This window comes from Platalea leucorodia (assembly GCF_965183815.1).
Source record: "Platalea leucorodia genome assembly, chromosome: 5".
In the NCBI taxonomy this organism is placed as follows: domain Eukaryota; kingdom Metazoa; phylum Chordata; class Aves; order Pelecaniformes; family Threskiornithidae; genus Platalea; species Platalea leucorodia.
The window spans coordinates 59679854-59696839 of record NC_138827.1 but is presented as its reverse complement, the minus strand read 5'-3'; the positions used below and the strand labels follow the sequence as shown (position 1 = coordinate 59696839).

Here is a 16986-nt window from a genome sequence, read left to right as displayed (position 1 = left end):
CTAGCTTGGGCCAAGGTGGAAAATTATCTTTACTGTGTATTGCCCACTTCATACACGACAGGTGATCCTCCGGCTTCTCTCGGTTTGTGTTTGGACTGAGACGCGCCTGACCCAGCCCTGACTCAGTCCTCTGCCCCTCCAGTCTTTCCTTCTGGCTTCTTCACAGCATTATCTTATAACCCGCCCAGTTCCTATGGGCTTTTAACTCCTGAGCCTGAAAACACAGCTAAGGATGGAGGACATGGATCTAGATTTTGTTCATGACGTGATAGTCCCTGTTATAGAGATTTACACATAACGTGCAAGAAATTTTATTTTTTCTATCTACATAAATGGGGGCAGGGGGGAGGGGGGCGCATTTTTTGCTAATGCTCCACTTGCAGTTTGCCAGCACAACATGTTTGCCACCAGGGAAAACTGGCTGCTTTTCAGACCCTATAGACTATTAAAGGCAGGAAAAGCAGAAGAGGAGCCATTCTCTCTGGAACACCATAGCTGACTTTAAAATCCAAAGCATGAGTTGTGAGGTTAAATGCCCTCATATACACACTTCCAGTGGAGTGGAAACCTGAACACCACGATCTGTTTCAGTTTCAGGGACAGAGCTAGGCGTTTCTCCCCAGCTCCGCACCTCTGCTGCTGCTCAGGAATGCCCGGTGGCTGCCACTACACTGTGTGGCCAGTCCCATTCAGTGCCTATAATGATACCTTTCACTCAAAAATACAGTAATACAGTCTGCTCGAATAAATACTTTAATCAAGTTCATGTAATTGAGAACAGGATTCCTGAAGTACCTTTTTTTATTCTTGTGTACTCAGAGGTAGGAAGCGCTTCCAGCTTGGGCTGCGTTTCAGTGCGCATACACAAGCACACACAATCCCATTGAGAAGGAGATGTTTCACTGATGCTTTTAGATATCTGCCACTTGTTTAATCATGCTCTTTTTTGAATATTTGGAGGTATCAATTCAACATACTCCTTGACCCCAGGACCGAGGCATGCCATGTTTCAGAGGGTAACATGTTTGAATGCTGCAGCATATTACGTGAAGGGAATTACTGTCACTCTCTGAGTTGCATTTTATCAGCAGAACTTTACTGCTCAGTTAAGCAAAATCCCTCATCATCTAACCTGGGCTGAGACAGATAGGGCAGGTCTAATATCATCTTAAGAAACTTCCTATTTAAATGAAAAGCACGCCAGATCCCTGGCTTACTGTCAGAAGAGCAAGAATTAGTTTTGCTTGCTTTTCCCTCTCAGTGCGTCACAAACACCTTCACAAACCTATTGCTGATCCTGAGACCTCAAATCACTACCTTTCACTAACAGAAAACAAACAGAAAAACCCACTGCTCATCAGAGAACGATTTCAGAAATAGAAGAATAAAACCCCACCTGCCGGCTGGCCAGATCTGTATCTCGGGCATTGGAGTCCCAACACCCTCCGGGCAAATGCCTTCAACTCTGTCTGCCATTTAGAGGTTAGCAGAAGCAATAATTTTTTCACTGTGATACCAGACCTGGTGAGACAAAGTTGTGTTATGTGATGACAATATACTGTATCCTCCTAAAAGGAGACCTCTGCCCGGAACAAGACTAAAGCACCACCTTGCTTCCATGCTCCTCCATCCTGCAAGCCCTGCAGTATCAGCATGACATTTGAAATGGTTCTGCTTTGCCCTCATCCTCTTTCCTACCAGTAAAAGATTATCTTGCAAATTAAAAAAGGGCCATAATGATACCTGTGCCAACGATTTTGCATCTAAATTTCCCAGGGTTTCACTTACAATTCAGTCATTCTTCTCTGTATTCCTAAGGACTGCGAGAAAAGCATCACTTTTAAAATTATAAGCTTTAAAAACTATGACAATAGCACACAAAATGGAATGAAATCCAGTGCCTTCACTTTCAGGTGTCATGGCTTAGCAAGGTCAAAAGGAAACAAGAAGATCATTCATGACCACAAGGATTAAGGAATGGGTTTTTTTGCAACCGCACACCAAAATAAAAAAAAAAAAAGCCGCTCTCTATTATAAATATTTATCATCAATACAGAGAGCAAAGAAGACAGCACACTGAGCGGATCCCCCTATCCACCTCCCCTTCCCCAAAGGCAACGCACACATGTGCCCAAGGAAGCTCCATGACTTGCAGCTGCTACGCTGCATTTCACACTAAGGGGGAGCAAGCCCAGACCCTGCCTTGCCGACACCATGCGCGAGCAAGATAACGCTTCTCCATCCCCGACCCTTATCTCAACCCAAGTAACACTCCATTCTCCTTCCAGTGAGCTACAAATAGGGCAGCTTATTGGAAACTCAACAAAAAAGTAAATGCTAGTTACTGGTGGTTGACACAGGGCACTAGAATAAAATTTGGATGGCACCAACTCCGTTTAGTTATGATTAATCAGTCATGAGATGGAAAGCTTTAGCCTCTTACTGAGTTGCCAAAATAGGGTACAAGCACAATATTTTTCTCAGGTCTCCCAACGGCCTCCATGTGAACGGCCACAAGGTTACAGTTGTTTCAATTAAGGATAGTGACTATCTGGAGAACTCCAGCCAAAATGTTCCAAGTTTGAAGAATGTACAAGAACAAAGAATTCAGACAGCCTGTATTAAAAGGAAAAAAAAAAAAACAAAAACAAAAACAAAAAAAGCTCCAACAAAACAAAATAAACCAACAACACATCAAAACACAGGAAACCACTGCCACTTCTCCTTCGCCTTCACCATTTCAACTTTTCCCCATTTAAAATTCCCATGGTGCTGATTTTGCATTGAGGATATTCTACATATCATCCAAACACTGCTGTGGCTTTCATTGCCATGTAAGGTGTGTTTGGTTGGTTGGTTTTTTTTTTTTTTTTTTGTTTTGTTTTTTTTTGTGGTTTTTTTTTTTTGTTTTTGTTTTTTTTTTTTTTTTTTTTTTTTTTGGTTTTTTTTTTTCAAGTTTCCTGTCTTTCTACCACTTTCTGGTATTTCCAACATTTCAGAAGCCAAATTATTTCCTGTAAATTCTTTTTTCCCCCCCATCTAACTTATTCACTGTCACAATACATTTGCTCAATAGGAGCTCATTCCATAAATGCATACAAATACAACTGTGCAAGGGATTAGTCAATGTATAAGTTTATGAGAATCTGTATTATGTTAAAGCAAAAGCCTGCAAAAAAAGCAAGGGAAATCCCCTTACGTTTACTACACAAACTCTGATTCTAATATGACACTTAATAAGGAATAACTTTTTTCTGACAGCCAACAATTTAAACTTCACACTTCTAATCAGGATACTAAGTTTTCATGGATGGAAAGCACAACTCCTCTACTCCAGGGTCATCAAGGGATCAGGCTATCACCTGGACATGATTTTTACCAAATTCATTTCCATTTCCTACTATCCGCTGCAGGTATTGTGTAGGTGACCACTACAACACACCATGCGAGGACAGGCAAATACAGTTATTACCTGATTTTAGGGGAAGGCAGGGAAGAAAAGCCAACCAATTTGCCAAAGGTCAGAGAGTAAGTTGGAAGCAGACGCAGAGCCTCCTCATTCCAGAGCAATGAGCCACTGGGATGAATCACAGGTATCTTTGAAGTCAGGTGAGGAACTGTCATGTCCCTTCAGAAAAAGGCCTGGATGCTTTTTCCAACGCACACACCACAAAGCACTGTTCAAACAAGCCCCGTTGTGATGCGGAGATTATGGGCCAAGCCTCGAGGCTGCCGTTATGCAAGGGAATCTCACTAAACCCACCCATTTCCAAAGCAGGGTTTGCAAGGGTTAGGCTTGCATTTGCAATCACCTGTGTATTTATTTTTCCTGTGGATGGTAACGTGCTTGTCTGTGATTCTGAATTGACCTTCTAATACAAAGCAACACAAAACCCTAGATGACTGCAGAAAACCCTCCCACGCTCCAGCTTATGGGGCTACATCTCCAAATTCATCTTTACTGGTGAAAACCATCCTACCTCCTAAACATCTGTGCATCAACTGGAAACCCCTCTCCATCCCTGTGACCACTGGCACGTCTGGAGACCAGGCCTGATCTCCAGCCAGATGTGCAAGGAAAGACTTCTCTATGTCATTTGCCCACTCCCAGGTAAGACACCTGTGTCAGACACAGATCATCCAGTTTTGCTCAGCAATGTTCATTTACCTTCACGACCAAATAGCTGCATTTAGTTCCCTGCTCTGTTCAGTTGACTCCTCCTGCAGCTACTGTCTCAGGATCCTGGTGACACACTTGCCATGAAGCCACAACCCGGCTCCAACAGTCACACAAAAGCACTATCACTGAACAAAGTGCTTGTCTAGTTACCCTAATACAATCAAAAGAGCCAATTTAAATTAATCCTCCAGTATTAGATGTCAATGAAAGCTCTTGGCAACATTTACGACAGGATCTGGCTCACCAAGAACGATACTGATAAGGTGTAATTATTTTTCAAGTGCAAAATGAACTTGAAAATACCCACCTCAAAACTTTTTTGAGTCTGTCCATCCCTCCCCTGTCCTCCCCCCAAAACGTATGAACAAACCAAAACTGCTAATTTCATTCATGACAGATTTTTCTTTCCCCAGCTGAAGGAATTCAGTCTACCCAGCAAAGCTTAATGGAAATCATTCAATCAGAACATGAATATGCTTCCTTCTCAGGTACATTATCAAGCAGATAGGCTTGCTTTGACTAGTTTTGCTTTATATATTCCTTTTCTAGTACATTATATAGGCATCAAACGTTAAGAAAAGTACAGCAGAAAACAACCTGGTCTGATATTTTTCTAATAAAACAATTTCCCAATATATTTAAAGCACAAAAATAAGCTCTTATTACATACAAATGAAAAAATATTTAAGAGCTTAAGACAGTTTTGGAATAGCAAAAAAATAGAGCATAAAGGTAGTCCCCCAATACTTTTTTTTAATACCCTATTGTAACACCCTAATCAATTTTTAGAAGAAATTGGAAAAAAATTGTATTCATTTATTTCATCTAAGAAACAATATGCACACAGGTGGCAGATCACTCTCCTTCGTGAAAATAAAAGCCTTCCATATGTCACTTAACCAATGCACATGATAGCCTGACAACTCCGTCTTCAGGATCTTCATTAATATAATGACAGCATGACTGCCTATGAGTAGGACTACAAACAGGTTAAGGAAAGCAAGTTTCAACATAAATTTCACCCACGGTTTGGTCTTCAGTGCAACCTGAAGAACTGCTACAATAGCTTGTGAAGAGTTTCTCCCTCCAATGAGAAAGGTCAGTCATCGAATTTAGTCAGAAACTTTTAAACAAATTCACCTTACACCGTTCACTAGCAAGAACTATAACAGCTTAAAAAACACCCAGCAAAGTATCATTAAAATGTGCAGTACATTTATTCTGTACATTACAATTACAGCTCCAAGTCAATGATTCCAAAGCCTTTTATTCGATCATAAAAACTTAAGACAAGCCTATAATGAAATCTCTAATCAAATATGAATGAATCATCTGATATGACACAATTTCTTGAATGAAAAACAGATGGAAAAGTAGTAACGATTGAGTGGTTTAAATCACAAAATATTAGTTAAGCCAAAGGAGCAGATATTTAATCATAAGCACTTGTTTCAAGTTAAAGGAGACACCAGCTTAAGGTAGACCTCAAATCAAGCCATTCACGGGGCAAATGCCAAGCCAGCACCAATCATAAATGTTAACGAGATGTCTTTAGCGTGAATAAACTTACTACTGCATCCGAGGCACAGAAAATGTCGATTTCACATTTGCTTGGTGGCGAGAGGAATTAGGCGAGGATGGAGGAGGACATCCCTGCATGGTCCCCCTTTGAGAAGCCTGGAGATTTAGGAAAGCACGGGCATGCAGAAGGAAACCATGCCAGTAAAGCTGAAGTGCTCACATTGCAATCCAGCTCTCAAAAGACCCTATTCGTTGAAGGCAAAATCCCATCTTTCAATGCCTACACACTTCAGAAGTCAAAACAAAAGTTAAATCATTACACGTTGGCCTCACATTAACTGGGTGCATCAGTGTTACTACAGCTTTTCGGCTTGAAGTAGCTTGGTTACAATTTTTATTTGTATACTTGGTGAATTATGTCTCAGCCTAAATAATTTTTGGGTTTAGAGCAGATTTTTTTGGGGCAGGGGAGGGGAGCGGGGGGAAGGGAGGAAGTGACAAAAAGGGAGAGGAAAGGTCTATTTAATCAACCAATGGCAATTTTCCAGGTCTGCATCTGGAGACCGCTACAATGTTTTGGGCATCATTGCACAAGCCATTCACCTGATATTCCCTCCACTGCCCAAAGACAAAGCAGAGCCAAATATAGCCCTGAAAATCAATATACGCTGGGGAAGAGCCTCTAGGATCTTGATAAATGCATCTCGTGTCAGAAGAGGAATTCCTAAAATCCTGGGAACACAAATGGCTGCTGAGCACGGACCTAATGGCATCTATTTCCCCTTTAGCAACAAACCACCCCAAGTTAATTTTGGCATAAAGCACTCTGGGGAGCTCTGTAGTACAGAGCACACCAATAAAAAGGGAACACAGACCAAAGCAAACATGCTGCTAACGAAACAGTCCTCAGCAACTCCACTCTCGTCCTCCAGCTAACACTCACATCCATCTAGCAGGTGTTAGGAGAAGCTGATGGAAAGGAGGAGTCAAGTACAGGGCGTGTTGGACTACTCCAGCCATAGGACAAATGTTACCTTGAAAAAGTGAGGGAATTAAAACAAAACAAACAAACAAACAAAAGCACACACACACCAAAGATTTCATCTTGACTATCTCTTTAGGGTTGCAGATCCAGACAAAACATACAGAGTAGAAACACACACAGCAAACAGGACACGGCACAGTCACCGAAAGATCACATCTGAGACACACAGAATTTTCTTATCAAGAGATGCCTCAATCTGTGATCAACCTTCCGTGAAATATTTATCACTTTTCATTCATCACACGGTACTGTTATTTTTAGAAGAGCCAGAGGCAATGGGAACAGATTACTGATTAACAATTCAAGGGAGCCTTTAAATGTCTGCTCATATCGTGCCATCTCCTCCTTCCCTAAGAAGTCAGAAAGTTTAATGTAAATACCGTCGTGCATTCAACGGCTCTTCCCTCCATCACCTGCTTTTATATAAAAGCAAAAGCACAAAACCACCTCTCCTTTGGTAGGGAATCGGGGAAAAGAATTATTTTGAAAATAACATTTTGTGAACAGTCAGGACCAAGCAAATTCAGTGAAATCTATAGTTGATTAGTGTGAATTAATAAACTAAACAAGGTGAGGGAAGAATAAAGAAAAATAGCAAGTTGGGTCTTGCAGTAAAGCAAACTTTCCTGCCAGTTACCTTTCATCTAAGAAAACAGCTCTGTATTCAAGTGCTTAAGATTTAAGTGCTGCTTTCAGCATTTAAAAGAGCAACAAGTCATTAATAATTCATCCCACCTCCTCCAATTAATAACCATTTCCTTGTGGGTAAGAAAGGAGGTGACAGCTAAGTATTCTTTCTGAGACAAAAGACAACAAAATAGAGTTTAGGAGCTGCAGGATCCTGGTCTTCCCACCCCACAGGATCAGGACATCCACGGACCATGTTCTGGGCAGATGTCAAAGTGGTCCCCGCTCCAGCAAACCCAACTCAGCAAAAGACGTGGTTTAATTCCTTGCAGCATGCAGATGCTGAAGTTCAGGCTGGCCAAAAAGCTCAGTCCTCTTGCATACATCCCTACACATGCACACAACCCTGCAACGGGCACATGCTGATGGAGAGTTAGAGAGTCATTAACTTATCCTATGACTACGACTGACAAAACATGAGTTTGGGTGCAATATTAGTCCAGCAAAGAGGTCCTGAAGCTTGAACTTCCCTGCTACTCCGCAGGGAACTGCCCAGAGTGTCTAGAGGTAGCAATTCCCTCCCCTGTCCTGCATAAATGACCCCAAATTTGCTGACCACATTCTGGGCATGCTGCAAAGGGCTTTTTATAAAAGCACAACAATACGGCAAATCATCTGTGGAAATCTGGGAGCTGGCTGAAGCGTCAGGCAAAGCTTTCCTTGCTGAGAAACGGGTTACAAAAGTGAGCTTTAGTAGTACCTCTAGCTGGTAAAACACTTCTTTTATTGTCATTGCATGGGCTACATTTTGTACGCTAGCTTAGGGCTGGAAATAATACCTGTTGAGGTAAATACAAGGTTAACTTTATTTTAACTATCAAGGGTCTTAAGAGAAGAACTACACTAGCCTGCAGTTTCTCTGCTATCTTATGCCAGAGCATCTAAATGGTGGCAAAATTAATACACTAAGCCTGACAAAAACAGCTACAGCTTTTAAATAAGCTAACAATAGGACAATAAGCAAACAACGATTTAATCTGCTTATTGTATGGTTATGACATTAAAAATGATTTCTCAAGAGCTCACTTTTAATGATAATTTTTTTCGGTGGGTTTCCCCTCCTGCCCCGGACTCCATGGAGGATAGATCAGGGTATTTTTAACAATAAAGGACTAGCCTTTCTGCACATGAGCTACACTTCTGGGGCACAATAAAACCATATGCTGTTCCTGTACTAACACGTCCCAGTGTGAAGAAGGACGAACGGGCTCCTGTCTGCGAAGGCACAAGCCTGTCAGGAGCCCCGAATCCTAGTTGACCAGCCTGCAATCTGAACCTGCTTCAAAGCTCCTCTGCGCCATGCTGATTTGGTACCCTTCTGAAGGAGCTTTTGAAGCAGACAGACTATAGAAAGCAGGCAAGTATCTGAAAACACAGTGCAGTGAGAGGGCATCCCCTTCCTTTGAAGGGATAAATTAACAAAGGTGAAGTATTCAGCTTTGTTACACCAACTGGACTACCACTCCTTCGTCTTAGAGACAGGGATTAATCTCTGATTTCAAAAGCCCATAAAATCATGTAACAATATTAGTCCAGAGGCTCTTGCAAACCATTTATTCATACATACATCAGCATTTTTTTTTCACATGTCTGTGGAAGTGAGATTGGATAATTAGATCCAGGAAGAATAAAAAGCAGGGAGCTGAAATCTCATGCATAATCCTCTGGCTGCCCTATCATGCTGGCCGTGCTCTTGCCAGCACCAGATCCAGAAGAGCCCCAGTACCGTGCTGGAAGAGCTGTCCCGAGGGCTGAGCAGCAGCATCACAGTATATGCAGCAGCAGGAGGCCAGTGTGGCCAGTGGCAGTGGCCTAGGTGGAGAGCAGGGGGGTAGCCACATGTGGAAGAGCCGTTTCAGGCAGCCTAATGTAGAAGATGCAGTCTGCTCATCGCCACTATTAGGACATCCCCAGTCAAGCCCCTGTTGCTCTTTTAGAAACTGCTCAGCAGCAGTCACCCTTCATGCTTTGTTTAACTCACTAATTCTTAATGTTTTGCAGGAGACTACTATCAACCTTCAAAAACTCATCAGAAAACCACCACTGATCACTTTCCTAACGTGCACAACGGCCTCACAGACCACCAGTGGTTTGCAGATGACAGATGGAGAACAACCTCAAGATGGCATGCAGCAGCCTTCCATATGATCTGCAACAGCGGCCAGAGAGAGGTCTTCACCTTAGGGGCAAGAAGCCCAGCATCTTTTCCTCAACCTCTCCATACATCTCTATTCTGCAATGGATATGTCCCAATGCAAACTATTTGTCAGTTGCACTCAACCACAGCAATAAGTTATATGATTTCACTATTATTTTTATCACAATTTGGGAATGCATCCCTGAAAAGCCAATGGAAATGCTATGGGAAGGGGAATTTCTTTCCTAATTCAGTAATTGTACTGTACACAGATATCCCCAGAACTTCATATTAGGCCATGACCAGCATATTGGGGAAACACTGCTGGTCGGCTGAGACTGTTCATCCCAATTTGTAGTTTTATTACTTAAAGTAAAGCTTTAAGTTTAAAAAGGGCTAGTTTCCATCTTATTTAATTCTAGCATTTTACTTATGTATCACAGATATCAAGCTGTTTTCACGTTTTTAATACTAAATACATTGCTTAAGATTGTATCGTAAGAAAATGAGCAACTAAAAAGTTTATACCAGCAATAAAAACTGAAAAGACTTACGGGAGGTAGTTATCTAAAGCACCGTAAACACAGCCTTATAAAGAAAAAAAAAAAATCATTCTACAAAGTATGCTTAATGAAGATCTATTTGATAAATCTCAAGGATGGTATCAACAGTACACAAGTGATGTTTTTAAGAGGATTATCTACAACATATCTAGATATTTACACAATCGAGGCCTTTAAGACTGGCCCCCCAGCTTTGTCCTATGGAAAAGGCATAGCATTGCTCAGTTTAAAAGCATAGGAAGAAAAAGTAAGAGGACAAGAGAGCTCTGTCCCTCCCTCCTTACATATGAATCAGTCCCCTTAGGCAGACTGCAGCTAAGTTAACTACTAAAAAGAAGAAAAATACTGTAAAACACAAAAAAATACTCAAAACCAGTATGCTAGCTTGCAGGACAATTCCTTCACCTATCTGCAAGCAACCTGCTGCCACCCATCAAAACCAGGCAGTGGCCACCTCTGTGCCCACATACGTGAGAAGCTTTCTCTCCTGCTAAACTTGGCCCCCTTAATCATCATGAGATTTTCTATGTAACATTAACTAAAAATAATGTGTAGTCCTCGCTCTGAAGATCTCTGAATTCAGCAAGGAAAAGTTAAGGAAAAGCAATGTTGCCCCTTCCTCCCCCAGGCCAAAAATAATATTCTGAATATTCTGAAGCCAGAAAAAGAGAAAGCAGCATTATCATACAGATTATTATATTCCTGTGCAAGATGTGGGTTGTGGGGGTTTTGTCTTGTTTTACTTTTACAAGCAACTAGAATTCAGAAGCACCAATTATGGGTGATACATTTTTGAAAAGAGAAAATGTTTCCCTTCCTCAAATTAATCCTTAATTTATGCAAAAAGCAGAGAGAGAAATCATTTTCCTAAAAACACACCTTGCTGATGACTGAACTCCATTCTACTCAACCCAATTCACTCCTAAAACAGTTTCATAAAAATGCTCTAAACATTTTGATTTTGTAGTTGAGATGCTTCCACAGAACAGAGCATGTTTAGGACCTGGGTATTGTGCATCCCTTTCTCACCTCTTTACATCAGAGAAGAACAACGAACAAGGATCAAACTTCTCCTTCACTTGGTTCATGGCAAAAACATTTTGGTTTCCTACAAGTACACCGCAATGATTTTATCTTAACTACAAATGTAGTTCTGGGGAAAAAGGCTCATCGTCCACTCAAGTTTATGCATCATGAGGGCTAAAAATCAGTCACTTTACCATACCCAGGACAGGATAAGGTTTAAATGGAATATCCCAAGACATGATTAACCAATTTTTTTTCCCTAAGCTGTTTTTCAACACCATTATTTCAGCCATGCCTGAGACTTAGAACAACACCCACAAACCCACACATAACTTGTTTTTCCAGAGCAATACTTGGTATTACTTCTCCTTTCTTCTCTCAGAAGGATCAGCGGCAAATTCCTAAAGGTAATAATGATAAAAACCAGACACGACAATGGTTTGCCTAAGTGAGTAACTCCCTCAAACTGACAGCAGCTTTTAACAGTAATTTTAAAAACCCATCAGGATACATAGGTATAGGCAGGCACCACACTTCAAAGCCAGCTGATGAGCCACTTCCAAGACCAATGATATTCGCTTGCATTTACAAACATGCCGAAACACCTTTTTGGCAAACACTGTGCTTCCAGGTTTTAATTACCATTCTGCAAATAAAAATATAAGATAGACATTTCCAGCCCATGTACATACTGCAAGGCTGAAAAGATTTCGCCAAAATTTAGCAGAAACTGAATAAGCGTAGGGTCTCGAATGAAAAGTACCTGGGTGACCACTGTCCAGAGCCAATGCTGCTTCTTGCATAAGGTCACATTTGCATTCCCAGTCGGTCCTACCCTTCGGCCATTACAAGCACAACCAGCTTGAGCTTTCCAGCATGAGACAGGAATTCCCACGGCTCAAACACTGGCAGAAGTCATTCAACAAACAGATGTCGCTGCCTATACCACATCCTACCCACTTAGCATGAGCACAGCTCCCCAGTGATGGCTAGCTGTTTATTTTTTCAGTAGGCATACAGGTGAGCTATTAAAAATACTCAAAATGGAGTCCAAACAGTAAGAATTCCATAAATCCTGCATGACTCCAAAACACCTTAAAAAAGCCTACTTTCATCTGGGGAAAAATAGTCAGAGAACACCAAAGTCTACCATCAGGTTACCCAACTTGTTAACTAGCATCAGCCTTTGCCCTGAAATACCTCAAAAAAAAAACATTAAACATAGTAAGGAACAACAAAATCAATTGAAAAAAAAAAAAAGTAAAAGACTATAACCCATCATATTCATAATACTGGCCATTGATCTACTGACAGAAGAGAGGACTGTGGTTCCTCTCGTGCAGAGCCACAAAATTCAATCTAGCATATGGATATGAAATGCGGAGTAAAACCTTTAAGTTGACCTGTGTTATCACGATAGTCTTAAAATGAGAATCTCTCTCAGGGTTAGGAAAATATAACCTCCCTTACCTTACGGACAAGTTTTGGAGCACACGAAGTGAAGAAAGATTTCTCACAATCTGAAGCCAAACACTCATACCTGGTAAATGAGGATCTCTTCCTTTTTTTCCAACACTATAGTTCTACCTCCTTAAGTTACCTTCCCCAGATATGCATTTAAGTCCACAAAAAATCTAGGTTAGGTCACAGCCCGTTTTTTTCCCCTAATCTACTGAAGTTGTTTTGAATAAGCTTCGTTTACATTTTTCCAACTTGCACTACCAGAAGCGCTTAGATCTTCTGCGAGATCTCTTCCTTAATATAAAAGGACTTAAAGGCATTCTGGAAGGCAGCTGAGAAGGGAAAGTTGGGTTTTTAGAAAACTCTAGTTCCTATCCAAAGCAGATAATGCTTCACATATCCTATCATCCCTAGTATAAATATCTCTATCTGTTTGCACCTGGAAACAAAACACTTTTGGAAGAGAGAAGGGGGAAAACACAAAAGACAGGAGCAGATTGTTTTCCATAGCATTTCATGTATTGTGACCAAAACTTTGGTTTCCATCACTTGAAGTGCTGCAATTGTGAGTCATCAGATCTCTCTCAGCTCCATGAGGAGCAGACAGTCTCCAGAATGAACATTGTGGCTGCTGTGCTTGAATCATACCAGAAGGACAAGACCCAAGAGATACCATAGCAGGATCATTAGAAGAGGGAAGAAAAGCAAACAGCCCAGCGCCCAGCACGACATGCTTTGATCAGCCTGTGTTTGGCTCCTCGTTTCAACACAAGGAGATTTCTCCTTAATGGGAGCAGCAACTTAAAAACCTACTTTGCTTCGCAGTGCTCCTTTTAGGCTGCGAAAAGACTCGTAAGGCGCTGTTTTGTTCTGCTGTCGTCTCCTTTCTAAGGATAAACAAGCAGCTCCAACCAGGTTAGGCTCTCCTTAGCCCCCTGCCAAGGGTGAGGGCTGAGCTATTTAAGACTCCCAAGGCTGCGGTGCTCCATACTCCCTCTACTCGCAAATCCCACTCGCCCAGCCTGGGAAAGTATATGTGTGCAAGTTCTAACAGACTTTGTTCCAGCATTTTACATTTGCATTCTGCTCTCCCACTTGCAAGATAGAGCTGCAGAATATTTTACTGCATTCCCAGAATAGGAACAACATTTAATAAAAGTTTCTTCTTACCAGAGCTAGGCATGTGGTTCACTCTAGGTGGATTCAACAGCTCTACTGGCTGGTCTCTGCCAGAAAGCCCATCTGGAAAGAGGAAAAAAAAAAATATCACATCAACTCTTTGGTTAGCTGAGCTATTTTAGACATTCCAAGCAGGAAAAAAAAAAAATCACTAACCAGTTATCAATGTAAAACAGAAACACACAAGTAGCACAAATCAATAGAAACAAGAACATTAACAGGACAGCTGCGTAACAACTGCTTACACTAAAGCATAAAATAAAAGATACTGTAGCCTGAATTGCACTCAGGTTTTTCTGGTCTCTAAATCCACAACTGGTACTGATCCCAACCCAAGGAAATAGGCACGTTAGCTTATAAACCTTACCATACAATAACTAAATTGCAGTTCATTTGTTGCTCGGAGAACTGAGTGAGTTAAGACAGAAACGCAGCCCAGAGAAGCGAAGTTGAAGAATGGCTGTAATATGCCAGGGAGATGTTAAGGAAAACTGACAAATCACTGCAGGAGATTAAAATGCATAGACATGCATAACAAGCCCCACTTTGCATAAGTTTGGATTTCAGAAGGGCATTAAAAACATACTTTGTAAATGATATGCAGAAATCCATCTTGCTGAAGCAGTTCTCTATTTAAAATATTTCAAAGATTGTATCTTGCATTCAGGTAGAATTAAAACAGAAGAACACAATACCTACTGCTGTAGACTGCCAGACCAGATTTTCTAGTCACCCATTCCCCTCCCATCTGCCCCCTGCCCCCAACAAAAGTTGAAGCAAAAAACACTAAATTATGTTTTCAGTGCTTAGATGATAAATACTTGAATAAAGAAAACTTGTCTCAAACCATTGGGTCCGCTGTCAATATCTCCACCTTTGCCAGTTCTGTCTCACTTGTTCTTCTCCAATGCCTTTCTGCACTCTGTGCTGCAGCACAGATACAATAAAGCCAGACCCTGCCTGGAGACATCAAGGAAGCCATCCCATCTCTCTCAGTCAAAGCAAAGGACAGTATTATAAAAATGTTAAGATATCAGTGGAACGTTAAACACCATACAAAATTAAAAAAAAAAAAAAAAAAAAAAGTGACACTGTTTTCTTCTCCCTATTTTCTCCATTCCATGCTGCTGGAGAGAAAGCATAGTTGGGTTTTCTCCATCACTTGCATGGGTTTGCCTCCAGTAACCATACTCAAGGATCAGTGCAGCCTCAGGCAATATGTCAAAAAATTAAACTATAACCATGCTGAGTTCTCCTTCTCAAACAAGTAATATAGATTATTCACATTATAACGTTTTTGACTTTTGGTTTGTTACTTCTAGAGCCAAGAGAGTGGCTGGGCTTGCTGTACTGGAGTGGCCAACCTACAGAGTCAGTGGGATGACACTTGGCCAGCTGAGCTTTACCTGCACAAGCAGCAGTGAATGGCAATAAATGAGTAGGCAACTGGATTGAAGGGGTAGAGCAAAACATCACTATTTTAAATAACATTCAGCCATCAGCCTCTCCAGATTCACAACCCAGTGGTCACTGCAGATCAAAAAGTGTAAATGGATAGCAAAAAATTATGGTCCTCCCTGGTTATTAAAATGTCAGGTTTTACAGCCTTGTTTTTCCTATAAGACAGGCATTTGCTATCTCAGCCCTCACTCTTATTTTTTAATTTATTGGTGAATTGCAACTATACTTGCCGCTGAAGCCTGTGCTGAACACGCCAGCATTGCCCAGGGACCACGAGCAGCTCCCAAAACTCATCTCTTCAGCCTACCAGTGGCTTAAAAAAAAAAAAAAAAAAAAAAAAAACAAACACACCCACACCACTCTGCTGAGCTCTCCTAGCAACGCAGCAGCAGCCGCCCCAGCGGCCAGCCGGCATGGCAGCCGGCATGGCAGGCGTACCCGCTCCGGCACACACTGCGGCTCAGCCGGAGAGAGCACCCAGGAGAAGGAAGCGCGCAGCGGGGAGAGGCAAGAGGCACCCCGGGAGTCCCTGCATTTTCCTGGGGAGCTGGGTAGTTTCAGCTTCTCCACGGAGCTATTTCAGATGAAGATGTGCCTTCAGAGAAGGACCCATCTACAAAACCAAGCCCTGTACCAGCAGCCCAGGTGCTCTGCGAGACAAATCCGGGTCAATTTTGATGAGAGGCATCTGCAGCAAGGCTGTTGGAGCAAAGGTGCCCTTTCTCATGCTAAATCCAGCAGTTTTGAACAAGTGACATATCAAACCTGCACCTCCAGCTCCGGCAGGGAACAACAACTGACAAGAGCCCACCTATTCCTAGCAGGAGTCGGCAGCATCAGCTATTTCGGCAGGCTCACCTGGCTAGCCAGACACCATGGATGGGCACCTGCATGAAGCAGGCAACCTGCTTCGAAGCCGACCAAACCGATACTGGCTTTTTATTTTGTTGTCTGTGGACTTCCCCCCCCCCCACTATTGTGAATTTTCAGTCTCACCAATGCATCAGAAATCACTAACAGAAGTGTTGGTTAGTGGGATTTTTTTAAGACTTCTTTTTTAAATTCTTAGAAATAAAGCACCTACAGTTTTCAACTAATTTAAAAAAAACCAGAAACTAACACTCTTCAATCTTTGTTTCAAAATGAGTAATATACCAACCACAGAAGAACATTTAAGAACATCTTTTAAAGCACTGACGCCTCAAACACTGGCAGTGAAACCAAACTATGTAAGACTTAGGCTCTGTATTTGCTGTATTGAGTGATTAAAAAAATAAATCTCTATTTGTTTAAAAAAAAAAAAAAAAAAGGTAGTTTATCAGGAGATATTTGTATAAGGCACCTCTTCTAAGCTAACCTAAAAAAAGGTTAAAATAAGATGTAAACACACAAGCTGGCACATCACTTGCCTCCTCCTGAGGGGTAAGCTATCTCACACCCCAATCACGCTAAATGCATGCAGCCGGAAATCACAACATAGCAAATATGCTATCTGCACAAGCTGATGACCGTATTTTTTTTTGTAAACCCCTTTGGGTTGGTATGTTCAGACCATAATCATTTCACTCTACTTCTGGTAACCTACCACCTTCTTTCCCAGCCCTCTGTATCTTCCTTTCTCATGAGACTTGCAGACATGAACTACAAGATGCATCATCTCCAGCTGCAGGAGTGGAGCCTGCACATTCAGGGAGGCCCATTCAGCCCCACTGAGCCGCCTGGGACA

At 41.6% G+C, this 16986-nt stretch overlaps 1 protein-coding gene across 3 annotated transcripts in view; it reads right to left on the bottom strand.

Moving 5' to 3' along the window:
• The window catches only part of HDAC4 (histone deacetylase 4), a 263446-nt gene that overhangs the window by 149362 nt on the left and 97098 nt on the right, over nucleotides 1-16986 (bottom strand). For all 3 annotated transcript variants that reach the window (XM_082314488.1, XM_082314490.1, XM_082314489.1), the window contains exon 3: nucleotides 13791-13862. In XM_082314488.1, coding sequence (XP_082170614.1) covers nucleotides 13791-13862 — 72 coding nt within the window. The remainder of the gene's footprint in view (nucleotides 1-13790; nucleotides 13863-16986) is intronic.